Source organism: Crassostrea angulata, chromosome 8 (assembly GCF_025612915.1).
Source record: "Crassostrea angulata isolate pt1a10 chromosome 8, ASM2561291v2, whole genome shotgun sequence".
Classification (NCBI taxonomy): Eukaryota; Metazoa; Mollusca; class Bivalvia; order Ostreida; family Ostreidae; genus Magallana; species Magallana angulata.
The window spans coordinates 5,947,738-5,965,271 of record NC_069118.1 but is presented as its reverse complement, the minus strand read 5'-3'; the positions used below and the strand labels follow the sequence as shown (position 1 = coordinate 5,965,271).

The following is a 17,534-nucleotide window of genomic DNA, read 5'->3' as shown; positions in this document are numbered from 1 at the left end:
TCATATTTAATTTATGAATAAAGTCGTTCTCGCGGAAAGTTATTTATTTCACAATCATGAATTTTAGCGTGATACACGTACTGTCCTTTTAAAAAAAACTTAGATTCTTTAATACATTTTATCCAATTTGTATATGACAAATTTTATTTGCTTTTTAAAAATTCTGTAATACTGTAATTGATTGCGCATTTCATTATTTCGAGAATTTACTACCGTTATACAATTTTTTTAATATCGCACTTGTTGTATTCATTCACATGAAAAGTGCCCCTAACTTGTTAAACATAATGAAAAATTGCATCCTTGTTTTTATGAGTGATGTTTTTATCGAGTCAGCACTTTTTTTGCTGTCATTCAGTTTCCTCATTCTTTTTCCTACCAAATTTAACATTCAAGGTTTTCCTTTTCTCAATCATCTATGCTTCCTCTTGATAAAATATATGTTTTCGTTACAATGAAACGCGTTGAATTATGATTTTATCTAACAACTTTGTCGTTTCGCTTCCTGTCAACTCTATACAAATGCTCCGCGAGATATTTTAAAAATATTAAAGTACTTTGGGGGGGGGAACTGGACAATTCAATTTGTATTCAAAAATACATTTGGGATTTTATGCGTCCTTAGTTATAATTTTGGGACCACTTCTATCTATATTGATACTTTTCGGAATTTTGTTATAAGTAAACTTCAGTAGTACTTTATTGGTACTATACACAGATACAATTATACTTTTGGGACTATTCTTGTCTGTAATAGCGCTTTCGGTGGAATTTCAATGCCTTGAATATTTTTCCTGTCAGTATTTACGTCTGCAGTAATATTCCATGAGACTGTTTTAAGTATTAGGAAGCACATAATTATTTTTATTTATACTATTTTTGTCTATAGCTTTGCTTTTCGGGGTTTATGACGCCTAAGGTTGAACTAACGGTGAAAAATTTTGTCTGCATTAATTTCTACAAAAATTCCATTGGATATAAATTTTAAAATATTTGTTTGGGAATAATAAGTGGATTTTCTGTGCCAACTTGTACAAAAATTACTGGACCAATGCAAAGTTCAACCTCCAACGTTAATACAATTAGACTTTTTATGTTTACGAGGTCATTTTGTGTGACTTTTCATTTAACAAGAAAACATTAAGATTTGGAACTTTTTGTCTCTACTGTATAAAAGAATTTCTGCTGACAATTATTCGTATTTTAAAAGTGTGAGCAGCACTGGCGCACTAAACAGTTTCACAATGACGCTTACAGTTCTACACGTATGTATATTTTACATGTATTACTATTTTTAATCATAAGTAAAAATACATACTACAATGAAAAGTGAATCAAAATGGAATTACCATTCCTTATATGTATACATTTGTCAGCTCATTGTATATAAACGAAATGTCACAAAACGGAAAAAGCTCATAATATTCATTTTAAACAATCGAAATAATCCTTATTCAAACTATGAAATTTGAACATGTATTTTACTCCACTATTTATAATTAGAACAGATTACACATTTCTTAAACTGAACTCAAACTGTGTGAAAATTCTAAATCATGTATTATTTGTGTGTCTGTATGTTATGAGTAAACAATGTTTGATTTTTTATATAAATGTGAGGAAAAACCCCAGTCGAATCGATATGATAAATATCTATGTTAATTATGTACTACTTCCTGTGAATGTATAGTACTCTATCCTGAATACAGGAAGTGACCCTGTTTAACATAATAAGTGCACATACATCACTTAAAGCATCGCTATCATTTCAATAAATCTTCGATGGATGAGACATGATCTTGGACGAAAGGTATGAATGCATATATATCGGGAATTCCACCGTTTCGATGTCTCCCTTTGTAGTATGACTGAGAATTAAAACCGCTATGGATCAAAGTTTGAATGATTGAAGTTGAATTCTGGACCCAAACAATTGGCAAAGAGCATGTTAATCTCATTGATACTAGAATCGGAGGTACTAATTTGTCTTTGATTTTTATTAAAGGATTGAATCGAATGAATTCACGATATCTTTGATAAATGATTTTTTCCTGGTTTATAGCAGGATTAAAACTGACAACAAAATGAGGAAAATGACCTGAAAAAAAAAGATTATCATCCCTTTGGATAAATAGGAGGTTAAGACGACTGTTAAGATGCATGAGAAAACAATTCATCAGAATTTTTTTCAAAATGAATAATGTTTTTAATTTCTCAATGTTTAAATACCTTAGCGTCTCGCTTGTTAGTAAGATATTCAATTTTTTTTAATAGATGTATTTGTGTAGCAATAAATCACTAACTGGTGGTTTCATACGCTGGAAAGTTCAAATCCCTCAAACCGAAGCTAGAAAACATGCGTAACTACATGTAGGGACATAACAAAACTCATTTTCCTACTAAATATTTTTGATCATATAAAATGTTATTTTAAAAAATTGTTTATATCTACATATGTACACTGCAGCTGTACGGTATATATATATATATATATATATATATATATATATATATATATATATATATATATATATATATATATATATATATATATATATATATATATATATATATATATATATATATATATATATATATATATATATATATATATGTCTGGAGGAAACTTCAGTTTTAAGACAAAGTACCCGGTTTACAATTAGAGTATGTTAAATCAAAAAAACTTAGCTTAATACACATATGTAGTATCATATGTATTTAGAACATGTTATCGCCATAGAATATTATGCGATAAAGGTTTACAAATAGATATGTAAAATCCAAAAACTTATCTTGATATAGTATCTTCTGTACTTAGACCGCGAACATGTTATCACCATAGAATATTATGCAATAATATTAACGTTATATTAATGCCGGTAGTCAGCCTATAATTTATTTTTAAACTTTTATAGTTTCTTTCAAATTTTGAATTGAATGAAAAAAAACGTGAACTTGTAGTATTACAGTTTATTCATTAAGAGATTTACAAGTGCCAAAAATAACAGTTGTTTTAACATGTGTCCAAAACGAAAGTAGAAAATCCAATTATGCCTATCTATTTTAAGGTGAAAATTTTCAGTTAAATTTAAAGCGGCACGATATATCTACAAAAGAATTTTTTTTTAATGGTATGTTGGGTTTTTCAGATGAATTTTTGTGTTTTAGATCATTTATCGTCTTCATGAACAAACAGGTTTTTCTTGAAGATCATGGACGAAAAGCTGGACGTGAGCAATTTGGACGAGAATTGCTTGAGCCTAGAAGAAGACTGTTGTCCGGTAAACACGGAAGGAGAATCCGGGTACTTCTCCGCCATTAGTTTACACCAGAGTGTGAAAGATGGCTACAACTCTTCACTGCAAGAGTGGCCCTACTCAGACTTAAGTTTGTCCAAGCCGAGTGTGACTGGGGATGACTTTTACTCCCGCTCATCTCACTCGAGCTTTAGGCCACGTGAGACTCGGGATACACCAGTCAGTCCTGGAATCAGTCAACCGTTACAAAGTCTTGACCTTTCTAGGGGTCATTGTCATCGTTCATTAGGTCATGGACCATTAGGTCATGGGCGCAGGGAGGAAGAAGGGACAAGTTTAAGTTATCCGAAAAAAACCAACAACTCACAGCTTCTTGAAGCACTATGGCAGAATCAAACCGAGCGGGCCGCGTCTCTTATCAGAAACATAGCAGACGACGACAGAGAACGTCTGAATCTTCCGAATGGAAACTTACAGACGGTGCTCCACGTGGCGACACTATTGAAAATGGTCGAAATAGTTCACCTTCTAGTAAAAGAAAAAGCGGATATAACTCAATGTGATAACCGAGGAGAAACGCCTCTACACATAGCATGTAGAGAAGGTTATATAGAAATCATAAAAGTCATCCACAGCAACGCAAATAGACAGACTGTCCTAAGATCACTGGACGCTAGGAACTTTGAGGGTCTCAACTGTTTACATTTAGCCGCAGTTAACCTCCATTTTGATATGGTTAAACTGCTAGCTGACATTGGCGTTGATGTCAATGCAAAGGATGGGATGTATCACTTTACAATTCTCCATTATGCCGTAGAAAAGAACAGCGAAGAATTATTGGAGTGCGTGTTAAACTTAGAAAACATTAGTTTGACAGAAACGAGTTACTCGGGAGAAACTGCCTTACAACTCGCTGAAAAATATAGATATTGTGGATTGACTAAAATGCTAAGGGAGCACTTTAGTAGCTATTCACCTGAATAAAAATGGTTTTTAACAAATATACATTTACATTTACTAGTACTTTGTACATTTGTTTGGCTTTAAATTGTACATTTGTTTTACTCACTGATATATCATTACTTTTTATCAGCATATTTTAGTTTGTAGATTATCAAACGTAATTTTGTATATTCTGATCAATTACACAACGCATTCTTAGTATAATGATTCATCACTCATGTGTATCAGTTGATACAAACCCTAACTTAAAATCATGAAAGTCAAATGTCGGATTTTGATTATTGTCGATTTGTCATCAAAATTATCGACAACTTTTAATAATGAGAAAGCTTGTTTTTCGGCATTATTGAATATTGAGTGTAGCTGAATCTACCTCTGAATATTTTATTTATCTAAAACAAACAAACACGGTGTATGCTTGCGAAATAACAATTATTTATAAATCTTATGTTATCATCTAGATGCTCCTATTTAGATTTTATCCAGGTTTCATTAGCATTGTTTAAATAGAACTATTCATGATTTGGAACCAATTTTAAAATAATTTTTTTAATTACAACTTATACTACATTTTTTTTTTAACTTGGGTCATAAATTACAAGTACATATATTTTGTTCATTTTGGTTGTTAGTGATTTTTTATTACTTCAATGCGTGTATATATTGAAACGAAGCTAATATTTGATAATATATCCTAAACTGATTAATTTGTTATATATATATACTATACATAGTACATTCAACGGTATTCTAAATACTAGTACCCCGGAAAATACTCATGCAATTCATATGCAGTTGTTTTTATTTTCCTATTTGATATACATTACAGGAAACTGTTGTAATTATGATCACATATACAATTCATGATAACATATTTCAGTGGTTTTTGAATGCATTGATGGTGTGTATCTTGAGGTCCAGATTTTTTTTTATCAAAATTAAAAATTCATAATATACTCGTAGGTATAGCGTCAAATTTTTTGTAACAAATAATTTTAGCTATTGAATGTTTTCCATTGTCATCTTCATATCTGTTACCATACATTTATTTCTGAGATTAAAAACGGCGGATCAATTTGTCTTCTTAGCAAAGGAAAAACTATATCAAAAGGCATCAGTGTATTGATCATCAAATGTAACTTAAACTTATTTTTAAACACAATAATGAATGATATCAATATGTATTCCAAATTCAGAAATGTAGACTGTCAAAAAGCCATGTCAATAATCAAATTAAAGAATGCGCATAATTATACGCCACCGAAAGACATCAACGGAAGACAGATTCAAACAACTGTAGTCCTTGAAGTCTGCGTGTAACTCCGTATCATTCAGCCAAAAATCGATGAAGATTTCTTTTTCATTAAAATAATTAGACACTCGTTTCCCGGTGGCATTTTATTTCAAAAAGCAACGTTGTGAAATTTCTGTTTTTACAATCAATACTATTTGATGCCTCGCGTCTTTAATATTTCTGCTGTATAATAGAACACAAAATGAAGGATATGAATTGCAGTCAGCTTTCTAATCCTGACCGGAAGCAGGTGTCGACTTTCCCATGTCAGTCTAGGAAGCCCCGGGAGCTCCACTCCGGAGATCGTCTGTCTCAGCGGTCGTCACAATGGTTTTGTTTTTAGTATGGTTAGGCCATTTCCTGCTGGAATGTCTTACGTAATTTTCAAATCAGATGGAAACATTTTGCAAGATTCCAAAAAAAATAACAAATTTACCTTCACAGTTGATTCATAAACATTAAATGCAATTTTCTAAAGAGCAATGAACGTCCTCTGAATTTGCATGATCTGTTAACTTGTACAGCACAATAATGAATATCACACTACAAAATATATATCTTGTTCTAAATACCATTGCCACCATAGACCAATCGCTTCAAAACCTCGGAGAGAAAGTTGGTGTCATGAGTTGAGTTGCGACCCCTAGTCCTTGTAACCCATTGTTGTAGTTTCAGTCGGTAGAGCGCTAATATCGCTTTGGGGTGGTGGTGGGGGGGGGGGGGGGTCAAGGGGGACCAGTGTTCAAGATCCGCAAGATACCAGACCATGTAAACATACATGTATAGCAGTAGCCTTCGGCAAAGATAATGCATGTAATACACTAGTTGCGAACTTGACAGAGGTCACTGAGTTATTCCTTATAAGCCCCGGAAGCGGAAGTTGAACCGTCCTCACTTAGTTAGGGGGCCTGATTCCATTCCTCGGCCAAGCACCCCTGACTGTTGTGAGGATGAAGTTGGTCCGAAACTTAAGGACTGTAACCGATGGATATCTACTATTAAACTTAAAACATAGTACACATCTCCAATTTAGCAACGATACAATAAGTGCCGACTTTTGCTGTCAAGCTAACAATGAAAACAATTATACTGATGACAATATTCATACGGAAAAAGAATCTACAGTTTGTCAATGTCGTATTAATTAATTATAAATTGTAAATACGGAAGATTCCTTTACACAAGTAATATTTATATCTCTATTTTTATCACCACAGTTCTAGTAATTTTATGATATTTCTAGTTTAATAATAATAATATATGATTTTATCATTGCAGTATCTCGATTTCCTTAATAATATCTGTAGATCGAGTTTTTTTTACTATCCATAGTTTTGATATAATATATTTGGTTAATTATGATACCTACAGCTTCTTAAATAAGGTGGCCAATATTAATGTGGATAAAAGTACATTATAATCATTAATCAAAATACTTTCACCGTATACAATTGTTGAATTTTACAAATATGTTTTTAAAAATGTTGGTAATGTTAAAATTTTAAAAGCCCCAGCGGTATTCATGACTTACAGATTCGTAAATAACGCTATTATAATAGCACATTGTGCTACGCTTCTAGGTAATTTTGGTAAAGAAGAAATATATGATATCATACTTGATTTTATTGTTTATTTCGACATGAGATAGTCTCTAAATAGAGGTATCCTATACCACCATATTATCGACACATTTACAGCCTTAATTTAATCTGTGGGAAAGTTGAAAATTTATTTTGATAGCTGATGCAATCAGTGGTTACATGTACCTATATACTGGTATGTAATGTAAAACATACACTCCAATAATCCAAATCCTTTTTCTGGATTAGATTTATACAATCATGTAAATTGAAAATCCCAGCTATCAAACTATTCGAATATTGACATACGGCGCATATATTATGATTTTTTTAAAAGGTCGACTTGTTTATCAAACTAAATAACGGTAAATCAGAACTCAAACCAGTGTTTAACTATAACTCGTTCATTCCCCTTACAATGAAGCGTCCCAGTTGGTGCTTACTATTGATAACACAGACGGCGTGGAAATGATTTAATGTCAAATTAATTCTCATGAAATTTAATCATTGAAATAAAGGATTTTGACAAATGCAGGGGGCGAATTTTTGTCTTTATTCCAATGCTTTAAGGTTTATGATATACATTGTAATAATCAGATAACTTAAGTTAAACAGAGAGAATGATATAGTATAACGAAACGCTGTTAGTTTTGCAGGAATTTTATGTGAGTAGTATGAAATCTCGTGTATACTACGCACTCTTTTTCACCCAAAATTTGATCAAAAAATGGGGCACGTATAATACATAGGAACACAATTTTAATCCGTTTTAGAGCGTGTTTATATATTTGGTATAAATAATGGAGAGAAAGGTATTTCAAACACCTAATATATTACATATCATAAGGAATTAATATAAACAACCAGAAAGAGTATCGATCGGGTTTCAACAAATCGATAAATGTCTTTGTTTCAAGTCTTAACTTTTCAAGGACCTAAAACAATGCATGTACTTAAGATACTTCACCTTGCATGCGTACGATACCATAAACTCATGCAGTCTTACAGCTGGTTGTTCATGTCAAGAATTTCAAATTGCGTAATAATGCCAGCACCCTCTATCGTCCCACCAGAAACATGGGTACAAATCAAAGTAACTATGAAGTTTGATATTCTTGTAGAAAAAAATTATTAAACATAATTCATAAAGATTCATTTATCTTTGAATTCAATTTAATTATTTTTTTATATGAAATATTGAACAAAATATATGTTTGTAAATTTTATTCTATTTCTTATCAAAGTGAAATTCAAAGCAATCCATTACTCTGACAAGATGCGACTGAAACTAATATCACTGATCTCCGAGTTCTGAATAAAAAAAATTCTTTAGAAATTAATAATTGTCCACATCCAATTCTCCACATGAAGCAATATTATGAAATGAAACTTTACAAAAACAATTATATGTTCTCAAGGTTTTTCCTTTATTAATATTGTGTATTTAATGAAATTGGACGTGACATTTTATTGGCAAAAAACAAAAAGATACATTTTGTCTCAGTAATAGAAATCAATGTTCTACGATCTTGCACTCGGGATGAATTAATTAATTTCTTAATGTTATCTATTAGGAGCCGGTCCCTCTTAGAAGTGCTTTGTTTTTCTACCGTTCTGGATGAACGGTGTTGGAAAACAACAGGAGTGCTTTAAAGAATTCATAATGTGAAACTTGTGGATGAATGCCCCTGTTGGTACTAGAAACTCTTTTGACCGATATTGTACGGAGGGTGGGCGCTCTTGTGTCAAAGTTAGAGTTCATATAATCCAGCATAATGAATAAGAAATTGATTATTAAATTTTCATCAAGCGATTTTTATGAATGAGACAAATTGAAACACTTTGAAAAACGCATGGCAAGTGAACCGATTGACTAAGTAATTCTACCCCACTTTGTTAAAAAATGTCAACACTTGGCATCATTACCTAGTCAAATTTTTCCTTTAGATCATTTAAGATGAATAAATCATATGCGTTCAGCCATGTTGTCACTTAATCTTTTATACACGTCTTTTGAAAAATACTTTTTCTATAAAGTTTTAGGGATGTCAGCAAAAATGAATTAATGAAATGAACTGAATTTGAGATATTTTATTGAACAAAAGGATTAGACACGAGTTTTAAAACTTAGATAATTCTCTCCTTAATTTAAACATTATCTATTACTCTTACCGTCATAAAAATATAGATTTATAATAATACAAATATAGATTTATAATAATCCTAAAATGTGAAACAGACAGAAATTAATGCTTATTTCATATGTCTATAATAATTTTTATTTAGATGCTGTATGTACAGAATAAAATGTAATGAAACATTTATGTAGAAATTACCGAAACATATCACTGCATATCAGTTTAACCACCTACAGGTATCCTCGTGTTTGCCACGATTTAACACATTTTGTGTATTAAAAATCGTGTTGTTTTTCGGATTTTCCAGTTCACCCGATCCTAGCACCCTGTCCTAGTTTGCATGCTGAGTTGTGGGCGACATTTACGCACGACAGACCGGCCGGGTGTGATGGAATCATGTTTGTCCCCATAAGACAACCCGTTCCGTGAAACTTGTTAAAAGATGAATATTTTATGCGATAAAGGTACTCCGTATTTCCATATTTGATAAATAGTTGAGTTCAGCCGAGTGCTTTGTGAGGAAATAATACGCTGTCAAACTGCTAAACGGCAGACGCCGAGTCTGAGAAGAACTATAATATGCCACTACAGATACTAACATAAAAAAGTCTGTCTACTAGTTCACGTTGTAACTGATTTATTAATTACAAAATATTAATGTATCTCTTTTTTTCTCTTTGTTGTCTTCGGGTTGTGTTTTTAATTGCATCGATAAGCCCTGTTAATTGTGAATATCACAAATGGTTCAATTAGAAATCACTGTCAGTTCAAGTTTGTTTTGTTACATGAAAAACTATTAGACGTGTTGCTTTAGATGGGAATTTCTTCTAAAGAACCTGTAAATCTAAAATTACCCAATCCAATCCAATGAATTCACATAGAAATAAAAAAGCCATATTCTGTATATCGTATTTCATTAATTTACAAACAAAAAAAACTTGCTTCAGTTCTATAAATTGCAATAACAGGAATAATTGTCATGAATGATATCTTGAAAGCCAAAAATTTTCATTTTTTCGGATTCAGATTCATTTATTTCAATCTCAAAACCACTTTGCAATGGTATAAAGAGACTAAAAAATAAATAAACATTTGAAAATACAAGAAACGAATCCTCATGTTTTTTAAAAATGTGAAGTACAGAAACTACTGTATATCTCATTCATTTTTATTTGTTACACACTGCCTGCGAGTTCCTGTCGGTAATCTGGTGAAGAGTTGATTTGCCGTGTTAAAACGCACCAAAATTAAACGCACTTTGAAAAAAAAATTCAATGTGCGTAATTTTTTCATTGTGCGTTGCCACACCGCCGGCTTTTAAGAGGTATGTTCCTTGGTCTGTTTGGAGTACGTATGCCAACTCTTGGTGGTTCTCTGTGCTTTACTTCGGTCTCCGGGTAGTAGGGTTTACCATTCACATACAGAATGTCTCGGACGAGCTTCCCCTCTTCCCCTTTCCGTTTCAGGTCTTCAATAATTGGGTAAAGACTCTTCCTCTCTTGCTCATCTTTTTCTGGAAATTGTCAATTTATGCGGTATGAATTACCTTTCAGGTTTTTTGCGAACAAGAGGTCATCTTGGTAAATGAACTTCGCCCCATTTGGTCTAGATCTTTTTTTTTTTCTCTTACCAAATATGTGGATATTTGGGAATTCTATTCTGTAGTCTATTTCCAGATAGTCGGTTATGAAATCACGCAGAATATTTTCGGTATTTTCTCTAAACTCTGTGAAAACCGTAGAAATTTAAGTTTCTGTACATTTCGTGAATCTGCATTTTAAGGCTATGATTTGATCTGCCAGTTCTTCATTTTTCTCTGTAAGCTTTTCTATTTCAGAATCTTTAAAAAAGATGTGCAGCGTGTAGACTTTGCATCGATTTCATTTTGCGTTTATTTCATTTAATTCTTTTTTAAAGCGCTAGTGGTTTTTCTTTTATTTCCTTCTCTTTCTCTTTCATTCCGTCAAAAACATTGCTCATACCATCTAAATGATTTTCAAACTCTGCATGTTTTATTAAAATTGTTCAATCTGTCTTCAGCGGCACGGAATCGGTTTAATATTTCAGTATTTTTTTCGTACACTTCTTCTATTCTTTGTATGGCATTGTTTATTTTTTTCTTGGCTTCTACTGATTGGTTCATTGTATTTAAACGATCATTAATAGATGTGTCCATGTTTTGTATTAAGTTATAAAAAATTCACTTTTTTCTTTTAATCTAATCAAATTCATACTATATGATTCTTTGATTTTGTTTAAGACTTTTTTAATAAAAAAAATTATGATTTATATTTCTTATGTCTGCAAAAATTATCTGATTTAATTACAATCACTTTTCATTTTCTTCAACAAATCAAAAGATAAAATCAAGAGATTTTTTTTTTTTTTTTACAAAATATGTTTATTGAAGCAACAATTGAATGATAACACTTCATAAATATATACAATGATCAATTCAACCAAGGTATATCACAGCGTTCTTAGAAAAAAATGGACGAATATTCAAATGTATAAACTATTCATTCTTAAATGCATAAATTAAAAAAAAAACAATGTTTAAATAAACTTATCAATCATAGAACAAATCACTCAAATTCATTTATCAAAAATGATATCTTTAGCACGTGTATATAATGAGGTATAACAACTTGTTTTCAGCCACGCCTCTTCCGGTGTCAGTTTCTTTCAATGGAAATATACATGTACATGCAATAGGCAAATGTCAGCAATCAAAAACAACTTTTCTTAACAATAAAAAATTCTCGTACATTTATAGTAGTATAATGCTGTTAGTGTGAGGTGTTTTTATTTCGATTGTAAATTTTTGAAGGAGGAAATGATTGCTTTTTCGAAATATTTAAATACCGATAACATGAAATAATTATTCTGACTTATTTATCATATTGGCAAACACTGTTTTATCACCATGTACACATTATGCAACACCCATATATTTCAATAAAGAGTTTTCACCTCCACATACTTTTTTCAAAATTCAATTTACAAGGCGTCGTGTCTTGCACTTAAGACTTCTAATGCACAATGCATGCATTTGGCAAACCATGAGAAAATGTGTCTTTTTCAATACAAAATTGAAAAAAAAAATATTTAAAATGTGAGAATGTATAAAAATAATTTTGTTATGGCTATTGTCTACAAAAAGAGGGAAGTCACACAAAAATACACTGTTATTAAATTGATCAAAAGGTACACACTAAATAGAGAAAACAGCGTCCAGACAATATGCAAGAGGCAGAGTGACCCAGAGGAAAATCAGGGTTACCTTTTTTCCTACCAATGACCATTGTCTGCAGGTTGTTTTCAAGAGCACTCAAGACGTTGTTTATTTTACATATTCAAATACTGTGGTGGTAAAGATGCTAATTATTTTAGACAAAATAATAATTAACCCGTCCCTGATCCAGATTTCGGAAAAAATATAACTATATATACACACAAGAAGAAAACTTAACAAATATTGCATGGCACCAAATCTGCACTTCTAACAAAACCAATCATACCGATGATAAAACAACTCCCATACAGATTGAACATCACAATTCAAAAATTAATTTGTTATCTATATCATTTTGTTTTCCTTTGCTTCAATACCTAGAGAGAAAAAATATTATTTCTAATGATCTTGCTCGCCAATACTATAAAATGATGTTACTATTTCAGTATATTCTCATTATGATACGTTCTATATAATAATGTAGTACAAATTTCAGTAGACTAGGGTACATGTAATTTCACTATACTTGTAACATTTTGTTCAAACTAGCAATAAGATGTGATAATGAATGTCAATAAATAATCTGATGATGAGGATAACGATCCCATACACACAACAACAATAAATACTCAACAAGCTATGCCTAGGGCATAATGAATCATACCATTCTTATAATAATCATAATAACAGTCTTTCAGAAAGACAAATTACTGGAAGATGATCGACCACCAAGGTATTCTTCAGCACGTGGATGTTCTCTCGACTTGTCCGATCGTTTGATTATCAATTTTATTTTTCAATGATGACCTTTAGGTATGGCAAAACTAAAGTAGCTCATCTACATATTCAATTCTACATTGAAATACTGGCACATCGATTTCGTCTTCCAAAACATGAGCGTCTAAGGTAAAATAATAGTTTCCTTCTTGGGGTAAAGTAATATGGAAGGTTTCGGCGTTTTCAACGTCCCTGATTTCTTCAATAATGTTTTCTTTCAAACTGTAGGCGTCGAGTTCCGGTCCCGGGCCGGAATACTCTAAGGACGGATTCACAGCAACGTTCCTCAATAAAACAGTAATGCTGAGTTTACCATCGTATGTCCGTATCACAGATTTCATGCTTAATGGACGGATATTAAAGTGAAACATAGCGGGCCACGTTTTTACCATTTCTTCAAATCCTTCGATTGAATATGTCTGATTCATAAGTAGCCATCTCTTCTCTTTAGGGTAATGCGAAAGCAAAAAATTATCAGGTGACGTCATAAAGTAGTGATCCATGTAGAATCGCTCGTGCGTATTGTCTTTGTCACGTTTAGCGCCATATAAGGGATCGACCAATCGGTAGTGGCCGTCCAACTGCACCGCGCACCACGTGTGCTGGAATTTGGGCGACTGAACGGTGTTTCCCGGCAAATAGTCCTGGCTTTTCACAAACCCTTCTACTTTCTCACACTTTATTCCTGCCGCCCTGTAAACAAAAACAACATTTTTTAAACAATTTATCATTACAGCATATGTTAAATAATTTGCTATATAATATACAATATTTTTCATTGGTGTCCTAAGCTCTTACCTGCAAAGCTCTTGGTAAAATTGTGCATAGGTAAGCTTCTTGTCTATCAAGGCCTTGACCTTCGTGGCTGGCGCCGTGGATTTGTGTTTCCCTTTTGGTGGACGACTTAAATCTAAGCTTGTTAACCAGCAATACAAGGCATGTGCTTTCAGTTGTTGCGTCATCAGACCTTTAGTAATGGCGGCGACGAGACTCTTGACGTCATTATGACTTTCTGCTTTAACCTTTAAATAAAGATTTTAACACTAGAAATTGCTTGTAATTCACAGATTACCAAATCATTATTTATAGATATGAACACACCAAGTACTTTTGAAATTAGTATATTTATAAACAATTACCTTTTCCACCCGGTCAATCATTTCTGGAGTTTCCGTAAGACAGGCTTCGTCGATATCATCAGTTTCCGGTTCTTTCGTGGCTTCGGAGCTGGAGTAACTAGAGTAACTTCCGGACGACATACTGACGGCGATCCCACTGTCTGGGCGACTCTTTACACTGCTCTTACCTTCAATCTAGTTCAAAGATATTACAAGTTCAAATACATTTTATGTCTTTAATTAACATTTGCTTTACAATTTTTTGCATTTCGATATAGGTAAATGTATATGAAATTATGATAACACGTATTAAATCGTAAAAGACATTTTTTTCTGAAACATGGGAGATGTTTGACTTACCTCTTCTACTCTAGTAAGCATGTGATTCTCCTCGGCGCCTTCAGACAGCGGCTCCATTGGCGCCAGACCCGTCATCTGGGGGGCACCTGCTCGCCTCTTCCCCGTCATCACTCTCTGGTTCATGACCCCATTCTGTCGGGAATTCTGAAAAAAGACGTTAAAAACACTGCAATATAGGTCGATTTTAATATAAATAATATGAACTTATCAACTGAAAAGAAAATTCTCAATGCACGTAATCGGACATTTCTTATGCACAGGCCGAATAACGGTAATTTACTTAAAGGTTAAACACAGAAATCCGCATAAAGAGAGCTGTTTGGTCCCAGTTAACCGATATTTGATGTTTTGTTTGTAGCATAAACAACGTCTGCTAATCGAGTGGCTACCATAGTCTGGTCTAATGCATCTGGATTTGTGTGCTCTTTTTAGTAGATTTAAATTGTTTACCTGAAAGCTTTGAAGAACCAAATTTTATGACATATTTTTAAAATAAATAATGGTGGTAATATTATGTTTTTTTCTGTTGACAACAATTGGTGTTGGTTCAATGACGTCATAGTGGTTCTCACTTTTATTGGGGTTCTACCAAAATTTCTTCTCATCTTTCAGCAAATTAATGCCGCGATCCCCCTTTGTCGGGTAAATATACACAGGCATTCTGTGAATTAGTTTTAGGTTTAAATGATTCCTAAATACATGCTCTCCGGGTCTCTAATTGAAATTCTGTCATTGAAAGGTGTTAAGAACTTATTTACGCACGTTCCAGATCTCAGGTATAGCAGATTGTTAATTCTCCTTGAAGTTTAACTCATGAATTTGGCAAACTAAAACTGTTAAGTAATTTTCCTTTTTCTTAATTAGAGATATTCCTTAATTTCATTGATCAAAGTTTTAAGGAGAAGTAGATTTCTAGAGCGTGAATATTGATTATGTTAACTTTTTTTTACATAATTTAATTCATTCACGTTCCCAATTTCTACATAAGGTGATGTCATTCTGCACATCTGCAATCCTAACCGATAATTGGCAATTAAAGAAATGTAATGCCCAATCTTCTTTTTACATACACCTATCATTTTTCCCACCCCTTAAAATGTTGCAAATTAACAGGTTCAATTAGAAAAGCATTAATGTTAATACAGCACTTACATGATATTCCACCTGACGCACTGTTAGAATCATCCTTACAACTTTAAATCCCTTCAAACACAACCAAAGGAATCCCCAGCGCGAGTTTTATATACAGCAGGGCATTTCATGAATGATCAACTTAACACTGAAGCATGAGCCGCCGGTGGGTCGGTTATCACCTGTTAAACGACTGCGTCCCTTGGGGTAGACGGTTACCCTATACCCCCACACTTCTCGTGTCACTCCGTTGGTGAACTGCACTAGAAGAACCTGCGGCTTTTTGACAATCGCCTCTTAACCGTAAAACTCATTTAAAGAATCCGCTGCTCTTTATGTCAACAATAAAATACTTGCTCGACTAATTCGTTACATTTAAACAGTTTATAGATCCTCGCGGAGGTAGGTATTGGGGGATAGGCAAGCAATCGTTAGTGCCCTCGTGTGTGAAACCGCTGTTTCTCCTACGCTTTCACGATTCCGGTCTTAAGGAAAAAAACCTACTCTATGGACCATTAATATCGATAATTTCATATGTTTCAACAACTTAGCTGTACCACTTGAAAAGCATTGTTGCTGACTGTGTAATTACAAGGATAATTTGCATAAATTAGGATTCATGCAAGATTGAAGAAAAATGTAGCAATTTTCCTTTATGTCCCGTATCGCTGGGTTCTAAACACCCCGTGAAGCGCTGGGGCCATTGTCACAGTATACACCTGTTGCAGACAGGAATAATTTCTATCGTTTTGAAGGAAAATTTAACAAAACTCAAGAGTTTATTATAACATTAGTAAGAATTCATTTTCAAAGAAACGGAGAAGATGCAAGCTACAACATTACTATTAAGTCTCCCAGGGGGTTTATATTTAAAAAAGAAACGATCATAATCTCTCTCTCTCTCTCTCTCTCTCTCTCTCTCTCTCTCTCTCTCTCTCTCTCTCTCTCTCTCTCTCTCTCTCTCTCTCTCTCATATGTTTAGGAAGCTGTAAAGTTACAGGCGTAAGTGCAATGATTGCTTTTCAATGCACAACTCCGTTCATATTACACGGACAACAAAGGGTCTGTTACATACTTTGAGATTATTGCATTTTGATTAAAAAAAATACTCCCTCCAGACATTGATAAACTTATTTAAACTTATTTAAATGTAATGAAATGGTCAACTACCACCCAAATTTGGCCAATGGCCTATAATTTCAAATGGTAGTTTCTATCAAATTAGACTCGGACAATTCTAGAAACAATAAAATAATAAAAAATAATTTGATACATAGATCTTTGTTTATATTTGCACTTTGTCAACAGATCCCATAGAAGTTCAATGTACAAAGCAAACGGGTAAAACAACACAGAACAATGGGTTTATTTTAAACCACTCTGCTATCAGATTGGCTGAGCAAATGTATAGACTTTCTAGTTATTGTTCCAGCGAACCTCTGGGGGTAGAATTTAGTAACATTATGTGTCTTGCAGTGAGATTTTGTTCCCTATTAAAGAATGGTAACTTAAGCAGTAATTAATTACGTTTGAAACTAAAAACCAAAACGCAATACGCCGTGAAGGCATATCCATAGATCAAAACCATAAGGTGTTGTTTTCCACTTTTTTAATAGTGTTAAAAGAAAAGGCCTTATTTGAGAATACACACTGTGCATTCAATTTATGGATAAACATTAAT

The 17,534-nt window shown here is 32.9% G+C and overlaps 2 protein-coding genes across 11 annotated transcripts in view; one reads left to right on the top strand and one right to left on the bottom strand.

Moving 5' to 3' along the window:
- Positions 1-1,217: 1,217 nt before the first annotated feature.
- LOC128159382 (putative ankyrin repeat protein RF_0381) lies at positions 1,218-5,295 on the top strand. 5 transcript variants are annotated; one of them, XM_052822445.1, is made up of 2 exons: positions 1,218-1,265; positions 3,210-5,295. In XM_052822445.1, the coding sequence occupies exons 1-2, from the start codon at positions 1,245-1,247 to the stop codon at positions 4,239-4,241; spliced, it is 1,053 nt and encodes a 350-aa protein (XP_052678405.1). In that variant the 5' UTR covers positions 1,218-1,244; the 3' UTR covers positions 4,242-5,295. The 5 variants fall into 5 exon arrangements, with proteins under 5 accessions (XP_052678405.1, XP_052678404.1, XP_052678407.1 ...); XM_052822444.1 differs by lacking the exon at positions 1,218-1,265 and adding an exon at positions 1,825-1,975; XM_052822447.1 differs by lacking the exon at positions 1,218-1,265 and adding an exon at positions 1,842-1,975 and having other exon boundaries at positions 3,197-5,295.
- Positions 5,296-13,131: 7,836 nt separating this feature from the next.
- Positions 13,132-17,534, bottom strand: part of LOC128158427 (uncharacterized) — a 44,384-nt gene continuing 39,981 nt past the window's right edge. For all 6 annotated transcript variants that reach the window (XM_052821246.1, XM_052821249.1, XM_052821247.1 and 3 more), the window contains 4 exons: positions 14,723-14,866; positions 14,384-14,557; positions 14,043-14,266; positions 13,132-13,937 (listed from right to left, as the gene is read on the bottom strand). In XM_052821246.1, the coding sequence (XP_052677206.1) occupies positions 13,292-13,937; positions 14,043-14,266; positions 14,384-14,557; positions 14,723-14,866 (1,188 nt within the window). In that variant the 3' untranslated portion in view covers positions 13,132-13,291. The remainder of the gene's footprint in view (positions 13,938-14,042; positions 14,267-14,383; positions 14,558-14,722; positions 14,867-17,534) is intronic.

Excerpts from the sequence above, each read along its gene's own strand:
- LOC128159382 (XM_052822444.1), top strand. The coding sequence starts at position 1,946 with ATGTTAATCTCATTGATACTAGAATCGGAG. Across the intron at positions 1,976-3,209 it reads CATTGATACTAGAATCGGAG|ATCATGGACGAAAAGCTGGA; the intron begins GTACTAATTTGT and ends TTTTTCTTGAAG.